The sequence below is a fragment of the Euphorbia lathyris genome, chromosome 2 (assembly GCF_963576675.1).
Source record: "Euphorbia lathyris chromosome 2, ddEupLath1.1, whole genome shotgun sequence".
In the NCBI taxonomy this organism is placed as follows: domain Eukaryota; kingdom Viridiplantae; phylum Streptophyta; class Magnoliopsida; order Malpighiales; family Euphorbiaceae; genus Euphorbia; species Euphorbia lathyris.
The window spans coordinates 59,491,990-59,511,608 of record NC_088911.1 but is presented as its reverse complement, the minus strand read 5'-3'; the positions used below and the strand labels follow the sequence as shown (position 1 = coordinate 59,511,608).

The following is a 19,619-nucleotide window of genomic DNA, read 5'->3' as shown; positions in this document are numbered from 1 at the left end:
ATTATAATAAAATTACTCTCATACCTTTATAATAAAATGAGTGCAAAGTTAATTTTAGTTTAAACATATATGATATTTTTATAACATAAAATTCCAGTATCACTAGTGTTAACCATCAAAAGCCGTACCTACAAGTTGGTACTTTCTTGTTAAGTTACAAATTTAAAACTCAAAACAAACATAAAGGTTGGTACTTCGTAGGAATAAGTTGCAAATTTATACTTATATACAAAACAATACATCCTTAAGTCTAATGTTTACCCAACTCTGCACTTCCAATTATCATCAAGCCAAAGATGGGTTTTTTTCATTAATAGAACATATGCAGATTGAAGCCTTGTTGGATCTCAGAACACTATCTTTTACACCATTTAAATTAAGATTATAATGTTTTATATAGAGAGAGTAAATTAGTTCTTCTCTAATATATGGCTAAATTTATAGCTCATCCTTCTAATAGTGAAACAAGGTGGCTTAGTGTTTAATGTTATATTTGTTAGTATTGAATTGAATCATAAGGATAGTATCATCCAATTATTGGAACTCGTTACCATTACATCCAAGTATAATTTTCAAGGTTTGTGCAGCTCTCTTTCTTGTACACAACTATGATATCCCTAGCCGAAATAATAGATGTGAATTTGGTTGAAAATCTATTTAGAAAACCTATCCAACCAAACAAAATTTAAAAAAAAAAAAGTATTTTAAATGGGGAAAAAAGGATGAAGGAGTAAAAATGAAGAAAAGACAGCTGCTGCAATGCAAGGGGCCCCAAAAAAATTTTTGCAGAAGCTGTGATGCGCCGTGAATTGAGCTGCCACCCACATTGGCTCCCAAAAGAAAAGATGGTACAGAGATTAACTTTAGAGAGACGGGTTTGGTAATCAGGCCCAGAGGATTCCATGAGGCCCAATTTCCAGGTTTGAAACTGGACTCTCACCTAAAGAATCTCGTTCTGGTGCTTGGTTGTTATCTCCTAATGGATCTACATATGCTTCCAATAGATCAGGAGATCTTTCTGATGGTATACCGTAACCTCTGAGAATATCAGATGAAGCCGCAGTAGCTGCTTCCCTCTCCAACACACTTAGATAATTGTCTTCAAACTCGAATACTAAATATCTGTCCTTGCATGCTGACCAATCCAATCCAATCCAATCCAAACTAACTTATCAAAAATACCCAGGAAAAGAAATACAATATCTACAGAGAAAAGAATGATGCAACACTTACAGTCAACAAGATGCGCTAGGTGATGAATATTCTTTATTTCTATACCGTTGAACTTCAAAACCTGAAATAGTTTAGTCCTTCAGCATGTCTATATATATATTCATCAGAAGCCACTGGCAGAGGAAAAGTAAATACAGAACATAACATGCCTGCTGATTGCTCATATCCTCGTATCCAATGTTGGCTTCATTGGCTAACACCTAAAAAAAGGTGTAAAACCAATACATTGTGAAGTTCTATTAAAAATAAAAATTTAACAGAAAAGCAAGCATCTTCGTTGTAAAGAAACAATTAACTATGAAGTGGGATAAGAAATTTCTTTTAAGCTGATCAATAATAAAAACCTTCACTTCATAACAAAGGACATGAAGATAAGGTAATGCATCCACGGTGAAATTAAAAGCAGAAGAAAATTCAAGAGATTGTTGGATGGGCATGCAGAAAGCTTACTTGTGACAGGACAACAATCTGTTCCCCTTTGAACCTTGCCAAAGAATAACGTGCTTTTGCTAGAAGTTTCAACTATGCACAATGGAAATGCAATTATACAACATTTTAAAAATGAGCAATTTGGAAATTAATGTATTTCACTAGAGATGTCCACTGATTTTTGTACTTACCCCAATAGAGTCATCACACTCCTCACTGTCATTGGATAGTAAGAAGGGCCAAACAAAACGAAACAGAGATTATTATTATTAACATTAGGATAGTATTAAAAACAAGAACTGATATATTAGATAAAAGTTTATGCACATTGCGTACTCTATCAGAGGTTCTGAGAGTGGGGTAAATACCAAGCCAGCTATTATTAAATAAGAAGGTTGATTTCCATCAACATGGAAGGGAACCTTGAAGCAAGGGATAAAACAATTAAGAATTAGCATGCATCTAAAATTTGGATAGAGTAAAAAGACAAGTCCCTACTGGTATTTACCAAATGCACTCTTGGATTTAAAGCTGCTTTAACCTTCATGAATGAGCCTGCTCTGATAATGCCAAGCTCTGACACATCACCAGCAAATCTGTGTAACAGCAAACCGAACCATATAAAGCCTAAATATCAAAGTTAGTACAGTATGCTTATGCAAAACCAGGTTCAGATGGTTATCAAGGGTTTAAAAGATGTTAGTACAGTATGCTTATGCAAAACCAGGTTCAGATGGTTATCAAGGGTTTAAAAGATGTGAAAAGAAAAAATAAGAATGTGGACTCAAATATACTGCATACAAAAGAACCTGAAAGCCTACAATGAAACAGCAACAATGAATTAATGTTCATCATAAAGCTAACTGTATTGTATTCATGGCATTTTAGAAAGCCACAATATGAAGGCAGAGTGTAACCAACAAGGGTCTACAGACCAAGCATACCTCCTTTTCAATAGCGATATAATAGCTTAATCAGATTTTCATCAGTTAGCATCGGGGAAAAAATCTAACAGGAAAACCCCTACAACGCATGGCAAACAAATTGAATGGCTTAGCTAGAACTGCAAGTGTGACTCAATATGATGATTGAAAAAGTAGCTACCTTATGGACAAGTGCACTGACAACATAGGATGTAAAGAAACAAGATTTGCTACATTAAAAGGCTTTTTAAAAAATCATTTTCTCATTTAGACAATACCATGAAAATAAGAAACAAAAGGCAGCATTTCGCATGATTTTGCAGTAGTGTAGGGCTCTTTACTTTTGGCTAATGAGGTAACGGAAAGCAATGCGCTCATTTGATCGGAATGGCACAGTTCCTTCACATCCTACATGAACATCATCAAAGCTCACAATCACGTCCCCCTGAAAAAACAATGGCCACAAAGTGCTGAATAAAGAGAAAGGAAATGAAAAAAAGAAAGAAAGTAGTATTGTTTAAGTGGAGAATATCCATTAACTACAAGGCTCCAAGTCTTTGCACAAAGGTAAATGATACCAGTAGACCAACAACAACAACAACAACAACAAAGCCTTAGTCCCGAAATGATTCGGGGTCGGCTAACATGAACCATCATATAAAACCGGAAGGGAAAAAATTCTAATTTAAAATTAAATTTTCCCTCAAAGGATAGTTGTTACTTGTAGCTATGTACAGCTTGTATCAAACCTTAAGTACAGAACATCATAGTACTGATGTTTTTTCATGACAGTGGCTCCTTTTAATTGCCTGTGCCTAAGAGTGCACAAGGTCGGTTAACCAGTCTATTATCGAAAAATTTATCAGTCCATGTCCATTAGAATCAGCTAACTGTATATCGGTTAACCATTAATGACTTTTTATAGAGAAAAAATAAAACTATAATTATTCACTTTAAAATTAATATATAATTATAGAAATATTAATTTAAAATGTTAAAATTCAAATTTAATGAAAAAAAATTATACAAATATTTTAAAATATTTTGAGCTTAAAAACTAATATAAATATGCATATATATATATATATATATATATTTTTTTTTTTTAAGTAAAGGCAGAGAGCAAGAAGGTTGAGAGGCAAGACTCATCCCAACTAGGTTGGCATCAGCCCCTACCCACAACCTCCAAACCCCTAAATTTTATTAAAAGAAATGAAAAGAATTACAAATTGCAAAAATAAAGAATGAAAAAATGAAAAATTGGACAACAGGTCCAAAACCAAACTTAACAATATCGCCTATATGAAGTTCTATTGAAGTCATTAAAAACATATTCTGAACAAAACGGTGGATAGCTGTCCCACCACTGTTCCCCCATATCACTAGCCCCTTTACGTGCCAGACAGTCAGCAACTGAGTTACCCTCTCTAAAAATGTGAGATACACACACCAGTTGGTTATTAATTATAGTTAAACAATGAAGCCAATCAGCCATAAGCTGCCATGGAACCTCTTTGCTGCGGCTCTTTAGCAGATTCACTGTTACCAACGAATCCGGCTCTATCCAAAGTGGAAACCAATGTCGATTCGCTGCCATTTTAATTGCGTATATGACTGCTTTTATTTCAGCAAAAAGAGCATCACATGCATCTAATTTCAGTGCATAGCAACCTCTCGGAAACCCTCTCGAGTTCCTAAAAATTCCCCCTGCGCCAGATGCAGTAGTTGAAGAGGAACCGTCGGTATTTACTTTTGTCCAGCCCTGTGGCGGAGATGCCCAAGTTACGAACTGGCAACATAAGGGAGGGGCAGCCCTTCCCTGAATGCCAAATCGTAACAAAATCTATGTATCCCTGGCTAAGCCTGTTACCCCATGATTGAAAAAATCTGCATCCCACACTCCTTTCCAAATAAGTCGTAGAGTGAATGAGATATCAACCGATACATCATTGAATATATAGTTATTTCTTACCTTCCAGATTACCCAAATAGCATGAATCAGTGCACTTTGCCATAATGGCTTGACCTGCGAACTGAAATGTAAATCATTAGCCCGTTGAAATAATTGAGCAACTGTTTGCGGTGTGCCCAGGTAAGTTAAAAAAGCCTCCTCTAGTGATTTCCAAATTTGGCGCGCAAAAATACACTGTATCAGCAGATGATCCTGTGTCTCTACAGCAGTTCCGCATAGGCTACATCTCGACGCTAGTATCATTCCGCGTTGGCATAACATATCCTCAGTTGCTAACTTACCGTGCAACGCTTTCCAACAAATGAGCGATCGCGATGGAGGAATAAAGTCGCCCCATATAAACCTGTACCAGTTATTTGTTTGGCCCTTCAATCTGAATGTGTCATAAGAGCTTTTAACAGAGAATTGACTGTTACGAGACGGCGTCCAACAACATAGATCGTCCGCAGCAGGCGATATGGAAACTCGACTTACTGCTGCTGCAGTATCCCCCTCCACAAGTAGATCAATCCAAACAGTGTGATCCCTATATCTCTGAATACAATCAGTGAGTAATTGCCTGTTCCGCTCCGGGATGTCCATTTGATCTACTAATGTTGGCCAAATCCATTCATCCACCCAAAAGTTTCTGTCTGACTCAGTTCCAAGCACCCAATACACATGCTTTCGAATATCCCTGTATGTGTTTTAGTGAAGACCAAATTGAAGAGTTAAATGTATAGTTCCTCGGCCAACCATTTGGGAATAAGAAACGTTTTTGAATTAACACCGAAATGAAGTCTTTTCCACAGATGAGGTTCCAATTATGTCGAGACAACATCGTTGAATTCAGGTGAATCAAGTTTCGAATACCCAAACCTCCTTCCCTAGCCGGTAAACAACAGTGGGACCAGGCTACAGTGACCAGTTTACGCTTGTTCACATCCCCCGTCCATAGGAAGTTTTTCATAGCGCGGTTGAGTTTTTTCAGTAAAGAGCGAGGCCATCGGTAAACTGAAAAAGAGTGGAGCAAAGAGCTACTTGTGACACTTTTAATAAGAGTGAGTCTAGCGGCCATCGATAGCAATTCACCTTTCCAAGTCGCCAATTTACCATAAATTCTATCTGCCAAATTCTGTAGCCATTTCCTCTTAGAAGCACCCGAGAATAAAGGCACTCCTAGGTAAGTAAAAGGCAGCACTCCTAACTTCATTCCCAATAATCCACTTAATTCAATCCCCCTCCGGGCCGAGCAGTATCTGTTGACAAAACATTCCGATTTTTGCTTGTTGATCATCTAGCCAGATATCATGCCATATTGATCGAGGATGCTATTCAATTCAGTGATGTTTCGTGTGGTAGCCTTAAGAAATATTAGTACATCATCCGCATAAAGAAAATGAGTCGGAAAATTCACATTACCGCTATACAAGCATGGTGTCAGAGCTCCGGAAGAAACTCTTGACTGCAATAATCGGCTAAAGAAGTCTTCTGCCAAACAAAATAAGAGGGGAGATAACGGATCTCCTTGCCTAACACCTCTTGAGCATGCAAAATAGCCATGGTCTTGGCCGTTGATGGCAATAGATAACCTAGCAGTGGAAAAAACAGAACGAATCCAATCTTGAAAGTGTTGACAAAAACCAAAGCACTTTAATACCTCTATAATGAAATCCCATTCCAAAGTGTCAAATGCTTTACGAATATCAATTTTGATTGCCAAGTTCCCACCGAAACATTTCTTTTGAAGCATATTTACCCCTTCCGAAGCTCCAATAATACAATCTGATATTCTCCGACCCTTTGTAAAACCGAATTGATTTTGAGAAAGAATTCTGCTAGAGAGATTGGCAAGTCTAGAGGCCAGAATCTTAGTGATTACCTTGGTACAAAAATTGGTGAGGACAATTGGCCTGTACTGATCAACAGAGATTGCTTCCGTGACTTTCGGAATAAGAACCATTAGACTCGAATTCCAACCCGTCGGTAATGTCCCCTGACTGAAAAAGTTCAGAATAGCCTTGCAAAAATCGTGGCCAATTATACTCCAAAATGATTTGAAAAAAACACCAGTGTACCCATCAGGGCCAGGGGCGCTATCTGCATCCATATGAAAAATTGTGTCTCTAATCTCCTCAATAGTTGGCTTGGCAGTTAGTGTCATGTTATCTTCAACAGACACACAAGATGGAATAATGTCTGCAATGCTTGTGAGATCCCTGTTAGGATTGGCAGAAGAGGTGAAAACTGAGCTGAAATGGTCTATAATATGTCTCTGTATAGCCGAGCAGTCAGCGGTTACCTCCCCGTCAATTTGCAAGTGTCTGATACCTTGCCGAGATTTATTTCTAGCGAACTGTTGGTGGAAGAAATGTGAGTTCCTGTCCCCTGCAGCCAACCATTTCACCCTGCTTTTTTCCCTAAGAAAAATTTCATTTTGCTTTAATGCTGTTTCAAGGACCTCATGCGCTTGTAATTCTGAGTTATGAAGTTCATCAGAAAATCCCTCCACTGATATCTGATTTTGCACATGTTGAAGATCCCTAGATGCAGACGCAATGTTGACCGAAAGACGACCAAAAACCTCTCTATTCCAAGTTTTGAGAACTCCCTTTAGCCGTTTCAGTTTATAGCTCATGATGAACATAGGGTGCGAAGAGAGCACCGGTTGAGCCCACAACTCTTCAATTGTAGAACGCAGAGAAGAGTTGAGCACCCACATAGATTGAAATCGAAAACGGACTCGACCCCTATCAGCGATAGTGCAAGACAAGATAATCGGAGAATGATCCGATGTGTGTCTAGGAAGAGTGACACCATGAACAGAATTCCAGAAATCAAAAAAAGGGAAATTACCTGCTGCTCTATCGAGTCTGCAATCCACCCGATTACTACCCCTTCGACCATTACTCCAAGTATAGAAGGAACCCCGGGTGTCAACATCGGACATACCACAATTGTCAAGACAAGTTGTAAAATCTGCACAAGCAATGTTGGAAGGAGGTGCGCCCGTTTTTTCATGAGCGCCGCGAACAGAATTAAAATCTCCAATCATTAGCCAAGAATCAGAATTTCCCATAGCGACTCTAGCCAAATCATCCCACAATCTACGACGTTGTAAATATGAGACGCTGCCATAAACAAAAGAAATCTTCTGCACAACTGAGTTTAGCAGAAAAGACACAGTAACATGTTGCGAATGACTCCACACAGAATCGACCTGAGTAAAACCAGTCCGAATCAAAACCCACAATGAAGAGGCTGTATTAGAGGCAATAAACTCTAATTGTAGTCTCTGCCAGAATCTCTGGGGAATGCTATTGAAATCTACCATTGGTTCAGCCAAACAAACAAAGTCTGGACGATACTGAATACAAAAGTTTTCCAAACATCGCTGCGTTTCCGAGTTACCAATCCCCCTGCAATTCCAGAACAAGACATTCATCGATATCGAGTAGGTGGACGAACTTCTCTCTTGTAAGTTAGTAATTCCTGTACTGAAATCAGTTTTTTCTTGCCTTTATTTCGCTTATTCTTATTAGACACTGTTTGCCATTCTGTTTCTGATTCACACTGATCCGCCCATGACCTGGCCGGAGATTCTAAGTCAGGGGAAACATGCTGTTTAATTGATTCTGTATGCACCAGCACAGTTTCATTAGGCGTATTGCAATCTGAAGGCGAAGATCTAGTTAGCGGTGTGGGAAGTTCCTGGTTCAGCGGGTTAGTCACACCTGCATTATCAATGTTTGTTTGAAAAACCACTATTTGCTGATCAACATGATTCGCCGGGGAAGTTTCCATAATGATATCTTCTTCAATATCCTGTGAAGCTGAGGATATATCATCACCATTCTCCTGTGTAGCAGCTTCTAGAGCAGTTGTTTCTTTCATATCTATCGGGGCTGCTGGCATGTTTGGTTTGCGTTGCCAAACATGTTTATTTTGTGTTTCCTCCACCACCTTATTAGTTTCTGTATGCCCATACCCCTGTTTATTTTTCAAATTACGCCTACAGTTAACTGTAATATGCCCCACAGAATTGCATTCCGAGCAAAAGGCCGGTAAATTTTCATATTCAAGATTGACCCAGACCATTAAAGAATCAGTGTCAATTCGAAGCGTATGCTGAATAGGTTTGGATAAATCAACGTCCACTAAAATTCTAGCAAAATGCCCAAATTCACCATCAACTGTGTTTTTATCAAAACGCAATGGGATGCCAATTACTCGAGCAATATCAGCAATTATCTGCCTATCCCAAAATTCCCAAGGAAGGTTAAAGATTCTAACCCAGAGTTGAGCAGTTGTGGATTTGTGTTTTGTTGGATCAAAGCCAGGAATCCAGGGTTGTAGTCGAAGAATACCAGGTTTGAGAGCAAGAGGACCCCTACTCCAAATTGCCTTCAAGGCTTCCTCATCTGGCATAATAATGGTATAAAATCCCTTACCAATAGAAATTAGCTTCCAATCCGAAGAACGTCCCCATATTGCATTTAATTTGTGCTTAAGCTCCTGATGCTTCCATGGAGAATCTCCTTTTGAGAGTGGCAGCCTCCCAATTACCGCGAATTTAGAGACCTTTAAACGATTGTTGTAGACCTCCTGTGATATCTTAATAGCCTTAAATCCTCCTACATCAAAGATTCGTGGTTGTTCACCTTGAGATACTGTCGTTGTTTGTTGCTCTCGTGTGAGCAGCGCATCCTTGAAGGAAGGAGTCGATTTCGCCGCTGAAATCGAAGAACTTGGAACCGTCAGATCTGCTGAGCTGATCATTCCTTTTTGTTTATGCCTTGCGAAAAGATCAGCATGACTGAAGAACTCCATTGAAAATCAGAATCGGAAGACTTGGAGAAGAAAATCAGAGTTAATAGTCAAACCCTAGTTTTCTGCCCCAAATCGCCATCTTCAATTTTTATATATTATTTGACATCTATAACCATTTGTTTCTCCTTATGCATATATATTTATATATAGATAATTAAAATTCTACATATATTCATATTAGTTATAAATGTTGCATATATACACATTCAGTTAATTTTTCAGTTTCGGTTAACCATCGGTTTTCTAAATAAAAAGTCATATCATAGTCCATCGGTTTCAGTTTCAGAAATCATTTTTTCGGTTAGTTTTGTGCATCCTTCCCCATTCACAAGTTATTTCCATTTAAATTTACTCCTGAGACACTATCCCTTTATAATTGCAAATTCAGTAAAGCAAAATTTTGAGGCTACAATATCCAGGTTACCTCTTTTAAGACTTTACTTGCATCAGAGGTCGGTTCTACTCGCCGTACCAGTACACCCTGCAGAAAGCCAGACAGCAATTATTCAGCATATACATGCTTTCAAGTTGCAATGAAGTAAGGATTTGCCGACTTAAGCAAGATATCAACGAATGACCTTCTCTCAAACATAAATTCATAAGCCTCACCACAACTTCACAATTAGCCTTCCACCTCTTTTTGTCCTCAGCCTCTTCATAGCAAACACTCTCATTCACTCAGACATACCTCATATTCATGCCTCCCAGTCAATTCTTCTCAATCCCTCACTTTCAATATGCAAACCACCTCTAATTTAAGGAGTAAGAAAAAACACCAAAAAGCTCCTAGGAAAGCTAAAAGATAACTTGCGGGCCAACTATGAAATACTAAACATACACTCCACAACATGCATGATAATGCCAAAGATCAAAGCAGATAAACCTTCACGACATGTACATTTGAAAAAGAAAAAGAAACACACCTCATTAGACTGTACTTTTAAGCACTCACGCAATGCAGGATTCTCCAACTTCTGCAGCAACACACCAAGGCAAGGGAAGCCTGGAATGCAAATAAAAAATAATTGACTAAGGTCTATTTAAATAAATCAAATATTATTTAAAAGTATTTTGATTCCTTCAGGATTTATTTGATGTTCTTATGAGAAGGGAAATAGTTTTTGGAATACCCCCATCTCAGTTGACATTATGAGACTTGAAATTAAATTTTTCAAGGAAAAGAAACCAGAAAATGCAAATAAGTTGAGTGACATATAGCAGCAAAAGGTAATCTAGAATGCAGCAGAGAAATTCAAAAGGAATATATAAGAATATAGCTAATCATTAAATTCCTCGTTTATTTAAGTTTATGACTTGTAGAAATTCCAGAAGCATAAGGCAGGAAGAGATCATCTCTACCAAAGAATTGGAACTGATCTTGCTAAACTAGAAACTAACACTTGCAAATAGAGAGACCTAATACAGAGAGATGTAACAGATCATGTAAGACATACAACTTTCTTTGGTGGATCATTACAGAAGCCAATTGACAACAAATGGCAACCACCATGACAAAGAAGTTCTATCTCTGAAATCGTGCAAATGAGAAGAAGAAGCTTTTAGAAGTGCTTGGTCCCTCAGAAGCACCTAAGTACTTTTCAACAGTCAATTCACACAAACTGTGTTTATATAATACAACATTAGAAATAAAAGATATGCAAAATTCAACAAAATATACATAAGACTTGAGAACTCACCAGTATATTTCCCATTCCTCTCATAGTCGCTCAGAAAATGAGATACAACGGTTGTTGGAATCACATAGCCAATATTCTCAGCGTCATCAGATCTGTACACCTAAAGGAAGTGTCTCGTGAAAAGATAATAAGGAAAGGGAAATTGCAAGTAAAAGAGCAAAAAAAATTGCATTTCAACCACAAAAGATGTTCCACTTTAAAAAAAAAAAAAACTTTTCAAGAAGCATAATGCAAGTCATAACAGGAAGTGTGAACTTGAGACACTTTATTCGTCATGTCAAACTATATATAAAAACAATATCAAAGTAAACACTGATAGATTAGCTGCAACATACCTGAAATGCTACTCCAATGCACTCCCCTTGATCATTGAATGCAGGACCACCACTATTACCTAAAATCTAGCAAGTATAAGCACTGATTATTACAAAGATATGATGATGCCTCAATAAGATTAGTAAGAGAATTATCATAATTTTCCAGAGAAATATGAGCAATTTCAGAAATGGAAATATATATATTAGGATGCTTAACGTAAGGTTTAATGTGTTGAAAACAGAATATCTACTGACCAGGATTTATTGCTGCATCAATTTGAATACCCAACAAGTCAGATGATCCATGAGCATATGATGTAACCTGAAATGGTAAAGAAAATCATACAATCAATTTCTATAAGCATGCAGCTCAAAGGCATTGCTAAATCCTAAGGATATCAAACTAAAAATACAGAAATGTCAAACCTCTATACGTGATACAACTCCCTTTGTCACTGAAATGGTATCTCCTCCAAGGGGATATCCAACAACAGTTACTGCGTCCTGCCCATGCAAGCCAAAGTATAAGAGTACTCAAAAAGATCCTTAGAAAGATAACATATACAGCAAAAGAGACATGAATATCCAATCTAAATGTAAGGATGATTCCTCTTATTTGCATTTTGACATAAACTTGATTTGAGCAGTAAACACGAGTATTTTTACTTATAAAAAGTGCTGCAATAACAAGAAGGGGATTCAATCAACACCGAGGTACTTGATGCTCTGAAGTAATAAAACAATCAATGCTGTCTATAGTTCTGTTATATTTTATGTTGGTTTTATTTCAGCAGTATAAAATTTATAGAATTAGATGACTGAAGTTGATCTGACTCAGAGGAAGGATACTTTTATAAAATTTTCATTTTGACATGAACTTGATTAAGCAATAAACTCAAAGTATATTTACTAATAAAAAGTTCTGCAATAATGGCAATAAAAAGGGTGTTCTATTTCCTTCTGGTGAAAGGGGAGAAATTCAATCAACAGCAAAGCACTTGATGCTGGTCTGAGTAATCAAACTTTATCAATGCAGTGTGTAGTCTCAATATATTTTATGTTAGGATTTATTTTAGTAGCAGACTAGCAGCACAAAATTTATAGAATTAGATGACTGAAATTTTCTGCCTTTACAATTATAAAAAATCATGACCTGGATAATTAATATTTGACACACTGAACTCCAATAATATAAGAAAAGTATAATAATCTAAACCTGGAGATGGGGCAAGTGTCCAAGTTGAAGTGGTTCAACTCCCTCCCAAAATTCCTCATTCTCAACAGAAAGTAAAGCTATATCACAATCAACACCTCTAGCCAACACCTGCAATTTAAATCGCTGACAAAAGATTACTCTTTATTCATATCCCATAAGGATAAGCATCTTGAACTTGGATAAATTCATAATTCATTACCCTTAATTAATAAATTTGAACTTCTATACAAGCTATCTGAAAAAAAGAAGTTCTAGGATATTAAAGCACAACCATTATCGGCTAGATCTATAACATATAGTATCTTTAGAGCAGTTACATGTAATTTTATAAGTTTACACAATCAAGTTTGATTGCAATTCATAGATGTATAAACCATAGCAGAGAATCAGGAGAAAGTGGGACTGCTACTTTGTCAAGATCAATTAGCCATGGCACCTCACCAACTTTGAATCCATGTGCCAATAAATCTAAACTTGTCTTCATTTCCTTTGCTAGGATTGATTCTCTATTACCATATGATGCAAGTAGAACTTGTAACTAGTTTGGATGGCAAGAAAACAACGGAAACGGTGCATTTGCAAGGAAAGTAGAGGAAAAGAGAGGATAGCATTCAACAAAAATATTATTGAACAATCGTTAATTATACACCAATATCTTATCTAAGGGTAGCCTTATCGAGCATCATATATTACTAACAGCTAAATCATTATTTTATCCTTCAAGCATAAGTACCATCAAATGTATGTCTTCCACATACTATAACCCCTGCAATCATAGCAACATCTAATAACCTCCACACCCTGATTCTAGTTATAGAATAGATTAAAAGTTTCTAAAAGAAAAAGATTATGCATGAAATCGTACTAATTTTCAGTTTCTGCCAAATTACTATAAAAATCAATTCAGACTAAGTCTCATTATCAAACACATCAATTTTAATTATTTTCTTTCACTTTAAGGAATGAGATATTGTATGATCGGATACCTTGATGAAAACCAACAGGAGAAAAAAGGATGTTTAATCATAATCATAATTGTAGAGCTTGGCACACCTTAATACAACCCAAAGGTCTGCAAGTTACAAATAGCATAAAAGTACCTTCGCAACATATTTAGTATCATCTCCCCTTCTCTTCACTTTGACCTGTAAGGTTAATTGGGAACACAAATCACATCAGATATTGATTGAAAGACAAATATTGACTTGAGTCCTTCAGTGAAATGGGACATTAGGGAACAGCCAATAGACACTATTCCATTTCCATCATGAATCAGTATATAAAAGATTTGCAGATGATAGAAGGTGCAAAAAATATACTCAAATTGTATGAATTATTTTTGCAAAAGGCATAGAACAGTAGATTACTTGTGTGTCATATTCAACACAATGTGCATTTGTCAAAAGTTTTCTGTCACCAATCATAAAAGCACTGCACAAGAAATTAAAAGAGATGAATTAAATCAGGTTATAATTCAACAGCAGTAAAAAAAAAAAAAAAAAAATTGCAATGAACCATGTGTTAAATATCAATCAAGCACAACTGTTGCTCAGAGCCAAGAGCAACAAAATAATTTCTTTCACTATAACTACAAGTGAGGGATACACACACACACACACATATATATATATATAACGAAAATTCAACACTATCAAAATTTATTAAATAGCTGCAGAAATAAAATTCACCTTCCAGTACTTGTGTATTGCCTTTGCCTTTGCCAAGGAAGTGAATAATCCGGTGCAGTGTGGGTGCAATAAACCTAAACAAATGAAAGAAGCAAAGATATTTTCCCAGGAAAGAGAAAGTAAATTTAAAAGAAAACATGCATGGACTAGGTAAATCTGAGGAAAATAAAGGAAAAAAATAATGTACACATGCATATCAGCTTCTGGGAAATTCTAATGGAAACAGCAGAGAAACACTATATATTTTGATGATCCACAATGCATCGTACAACATATCGGATAAGACTACAGAATCAACTTTAAGTGGTGTGTTCATTGACTGAAAACGATGTCAATGGGATAATCCCAGCTACTTAACTATCTCCATTTCATAAAGTCATCAATGCCAGAAAAGGGTGAAGAATCCTCAAGGATCTACTAACGCTTTATACTAGATTAGCCTATAACATTTACAGAATCCCCATATCTACAAGAAGATGGTGTTTTAGAACGATGGTATGTTTAACCCAACCCAACGCTGGAAAACACATAAAGCAGTCCAAGCAAGACACGATAGGTCCAGCTCAGTACTACAATAAATTAGTTGCCAATTTACCTTAACAACCGCATTTAGGAAAGCAGTATCCTGAAGACTTCCAGTTTCAACCTGAAAAAGTAGAATGCGCCTTATAAATTATGATTAGTGAGCTACTGAGCAATTCCTCAGAAAAATGAGTAGTCAAGATCAAACCATATCCTCCTTCAAATCAAGCTGAAACTCCTTAGTTTCTTTTCTCGACGTTCCAGACGACCTATAAGCTACTGATTGAGGTTTCCCCATTTCTTCTCTACCATTATTTCTATCAGCATATGACCCGTACCTCTCATCTTTTGAATTCCTCGGTCCCTTCTTATGTGACGCACTTTGTCTCTAAATGTTGCAGATATAAAAAGAAAACAACAATAAGAGGAAAAGAGAGAAAATGGAACAGAAACAAATTAAAGAAAAGGGTTAGGGTTTACATGTATGTTGGGATTAGGAGTAGAAGACGACGAAGCTCGTGTTGAAGAGAAATTGTCATGATTGGGAAGATGAGAAGTGAAGGAACCAGTGGAGCGATGGGAAGTGGCGAGGTGGCGTTGGGAAGAAGCGTAGCCGCGGAATTTAACAGTGGAAGTGAGAACGGAGAAGCAGCAAGTAGTAGCAGCAGCAATGGCCATGCTGCAGAAGAAACTATTAAATTAGGAAGGAGTTTCAGGTGCTTCTGCTTGCTGCTTTCAGTGAGTTGGTAGTTTCCTTATCCTGCTCCGCTTCTTGAGTTTGAGTTTCAGTTTCAGTATAAAAAATTTGGATTGGATTAGGTTATACGTTTTTGGCGCCTCTCCGCTGCTTTTCACCAATTGGTTCATGACCCGATGAGGCCTTGTTATTTGTATCTTAATTCCTGTGTCAATGTGTTTAGTTAGTTTAATAGTATTATACGACGCAAATTATTTATCCTTATTTATTATAATTATAATTATTTTTTTGTTTTTATTATTATTATTAAAACTATTATTATTTTTATAAAAAATTTATTTTAATTATTGTTATTTTTAAAAAATTATATTATTATTTCAGTTTTAATAGTTCAATTTAATAGCATTTAATTTAGTTCAGTTTTTTCAACGAAAAAGAACATAGCATCTACTTTTACGCAATAATGTTAAATTAATAAATGAGCTTCATGAGCATCTCCTATGGTTCATACATACAACTACTCAATATATATGGCACATCATCATTGTTAGACTACAACAACAACAACAAAGCCTTAGTCCGGAAATGATTCGGACTCGGCTAACATGAACCATCATATAAAACTGTGAAATCAAGTTGTGTCAGTGACACAAATTCGCTCCCTCCACTCTCGATCACCCTCCTCCAAGTTTGCTTAGGTCTTCCTCTATCCCTCACCACTACATCCTTTTGCCACTCTTCGGTCCTCCTAACCGGCGCATCAAGCGCTCTACGTTTCACATGGTCAAACCACCTTTGTCGGTTTTCTCTCATTTTATTCTCAATAGATGTAACCCCTACTTTTGTCCTAATTATTTCATTACTCACCTAATAAAATTCATTTTATTAAACTATTAACGCTAATGATTAAACTCTATAATCACTCAATAATAAGTGATTCACCAATGACAAGAGATCTGCCAATTAATTATACTTTATAGTAGTATTTTAAAAATTAAAAATATATTATAAAAATAGTCAAAAACTTAATAAACTACTCAATATGTATTGAATGGTTGATAAGTACTCGATATATTAAACTCACTCCAATATGAGAGATTTAATGAATGAGTATAATAAGTGGTTCATTATACTTCATTGAAGATGCTTTTCCGTTTGGTTTCCAAACCTGAATTTTACTAGCTTTTCCAATTAAAAACAGTGCTAATAAATGTAAAATTGTTTTTCTTAAAAGTTGGGAAAGCTAGAATTTATAGGTTTTTAAGAAAGTTGTCAGGTTTTTAAGAAAGTAGTTTTTGACAACTTATCCAACAAAAATTGTTATTGATTTTTTTTTTCAAAAATTACCATATTTTTTTTACTTTTTATTTCTTGATTTTAAATTTTTTTATCATGCACCTACTAAACATTTATTAGTTTTTTCCTACGGCATTTTTCCGCACAGCATCTCACAGCACTTTCCTTGATGATTTTCATTAAAATTTCACCATTAATATCATCCCCATTCTGGTTTACATGAGAAAGTGAAAAGGAGCCTAAGCAGCTAGACTATGACCAGCAGAATTCGTCTAACGCATGATGTATTTCATGGACAAACTCTTTAGCCTCCACTTGAATATCTTTCGGAAGCACCCCTAACCAATTTGAGAATGGAATATCTTCTTTCAATAAAAGAACATCAAAAAGTGAATATCATGATTTCTATTTAGCTAGTAGCATGATGTATGATATCGTGTGTACTGTTGAAACACCTTTCCACAAGATTTTGATTTGACAAAATCATTTAAGTTTAATCCATGATTAAAAGACAATTAAATTTAAGTACTTTGATTTAATTGTACTAATTCGTTTGTTCAATATTAAGTATAAACATAAATGCAAAAGGAAATAAAAATTAAGACAGGACAAAGTCAGCATGAGAACACAACACAATCTGAGTGAAGAGCAACTCAGCACAAGAGAAGATAAGTCATCTTCAAAACAACAGCTTAAGAATGAAGCTGATCAAAGAAGCTGAGTGGAACGAAACTCAGCATAAAAGAAGTCTGCTTCAGAACTAGATCTTACAGAACGAAGCTGACCATGGAAGCTAAGTGAAAAAGAACTCAGTATGAGATTTGGTGACAATCAAAGACAATGACTATCGAAGTGAAGCCGAGTGATCTTCAGGACAACATGAATGATCTGTTAGCTAAAAGACAAATCCGACAACTGTCTGCACCAATAATTGAAGCCTTGGAATTACGCAAAAGCCAAATTCCGAGATGTATGGGTCAACTGTTCGTTGCTATAAGACAAACTGCCGCAAGAAGACAAAGCCTGTAGGAAGAAGACAAGCCTGACATCTGAAGAAATCAGAAAACAAGATTGGCCTGCACATCTGAAGCTGACCAGAAGTTTGTCTCCCAAAAGAGCCGTTTTGGATTCAACGGACAAATCAAATTCAAATCATTTGATCCTCAAAATACAACTATAAAAGGACAAGCAATCCTCTTGGATCATTGCCGATTGACACAAGAAAATACAAGTGAGAAAGATACAAATTTAAAGCACTCAAAAACAAGAAAGAGATCTTACACCAACTTTCTATTCCTTGTGTAAATGCTAGATTGATTGTTTTGTAATCATCTAAAGTGTTTTTTATCTGAAAAAGAACAAGTTTGTTTTCAATTGTAATATTGAGAGTGTTGTGCCGAGTACTCGGTATTAAGTACTCAGTGGTGGAGAAATCTAGGTGCTGGGCGGTAGCACTTAGTAGGAGTTGAGTAGACGAATAGAGGAAGGTACTCTTGCATATTCAACTACCTTGTAACCGGTTTGTGCTCTACCTTTAAAGAGCTCAGTATTGGATTCTAAAAGCCCGGAGGAATCTGGGGACTGGACGTAGGCGGAGAGGCCGAACCAGGATAAGTCATACTGAGTAATTTCTAACTCTCTTAATATATACATATGTGCATGTGTTGCTTGTTATATTTACTCAGCATATAAACTGTTAAAAGCTGACACTGAGTAAATTGGAGTGCTGAGTTGGAAGCTGACCACGAAAGTGTCAATTCCCAACTCACAAGTAAAACAGTCTTAGTCAACATCTGACTAAAGCTGTCTTACACTAAGATCGGCCAAGCTGACCTAAGCTGAGTTAATAAACTCACCAAAATTATCAAGTCAACAAGATCAATTAGCGAAAAAGTTACATTAGTTCCTAACCCCCCCTTGGAACTAATCACACGGGACCAACAAGTGGTATCAGAGCCTAATCTCACTACTCAAAGATATAACTATCTTGAGCTGATCCCGATAAATGGCTGAGAACAGCACTCGTTTCCTTCCCGGGAACCAAACAACACAGATACTCCCTGAGGGACTATCAATTAGTCGGCCTCCCCTATTCTTTGGTTCAAATTATACATTCTGGAAGAATAGGATGAAAAACTTTATTCAAGCCACAAACATGAGTGCTTGGCTTTCAATTGTACAAGGCCCCTACGTGCCATATAAAACTGTTGACAATGAGAAAGTTGTCAATGTTGGAACACCTTTCCACATGATTTTGATTTGACAAAATTATTTAAGCTATGATAAAAATATTCTAACACACTAAATTTATAATGCTATGCTTTATTTACACTAATGTGTTTGTTCAATGTTGAGTTTAATTGTGTATAAGATATTGAGATTAAAAAGCCCAAAGGCTCATAAAGTGGAAGTCAAGCCCAAGTCAACACATCAACACCATTCTGCTTGGAAGTTCAAAACGAAGCCGTATCAACCAAAACGACGACTCAACAAGAGAAGGATCGAGAAGCCTTCGTGGCAAAAGCTTCAAGACGAAGTTGCTGAGTTGGACGACAAAGCAGTCTGGACAGCGGCAGAGAATGTTCAACTTCCAGACAAAGTATTTCTACTTTGGGAAAAGATCAGAAGGCGCAGAAAGCTGTCTCGTGGACTTTTCCTTAAATGTCGAAACATTCTGCCGAAGACTGCCGAAGACTGAAGATGCAGGAAGGTACCAACCACTAACTGAGGACGATCCACACTCAGCACCCGCTGACCAAGAAACAGCCGTTGAGTTATTTCCTCAAGGGCTGACCAAAGGTAAAAGTGAAACTCAAATTA

The 19,619-nt window shown here is 36.5% G+C and overlaps 1 protein-coding gene across 1 annotated transcript; it reads right to left on the bottom strand.

Annotated features, from left to right (window-relative positions):
* Window positions 1-474: 474 nt before the first annotated feature.
* On the bottom strand, window positions 475-15,671 carry LOC136218369 (protease Do-like 2, chloroplastic). The gene is made up of 21 exons (XM_066005202.1): window positions 15,287-15,671; window positions 15,015-15,194; window positions 14,880-14,930; window positions 14,285-14,358; window positions 13,964-14,027; window positions 13,697-13,741; window positions 12,597-12,704; window positions 11,807-11,884; window positions 11,636-11,702; window positions 11,399-11,457; window positions 11,064-11,163; window positions 10,290-10,369; window positions 9,791-9,847; window positions 2,927-3,030; window positions 2,171-2,258; window positions 1,999-2,084; window positions 1,854-1,878; window positions 1,684-1,755; window positions 1,383-1,433; window positions 1,234-1,294; window positions 475-1,135 (listed from the first exon to the last, which is right to left on the bottom strand). The coding sequence occupies exons 1-21, from the start codon at window positions 15,482-15,484 to the stop codon at window positions 885-887; spliced, it is 1,899 nt and encodes a 632-aa protein (XP_065861274.1). The 5' UTR covers window positions 15,485-15,671; the 3' UTR covers window positions 475-884.
* Window positions 15,672-19,619: the final 3,948 nt, after the last annotated feature.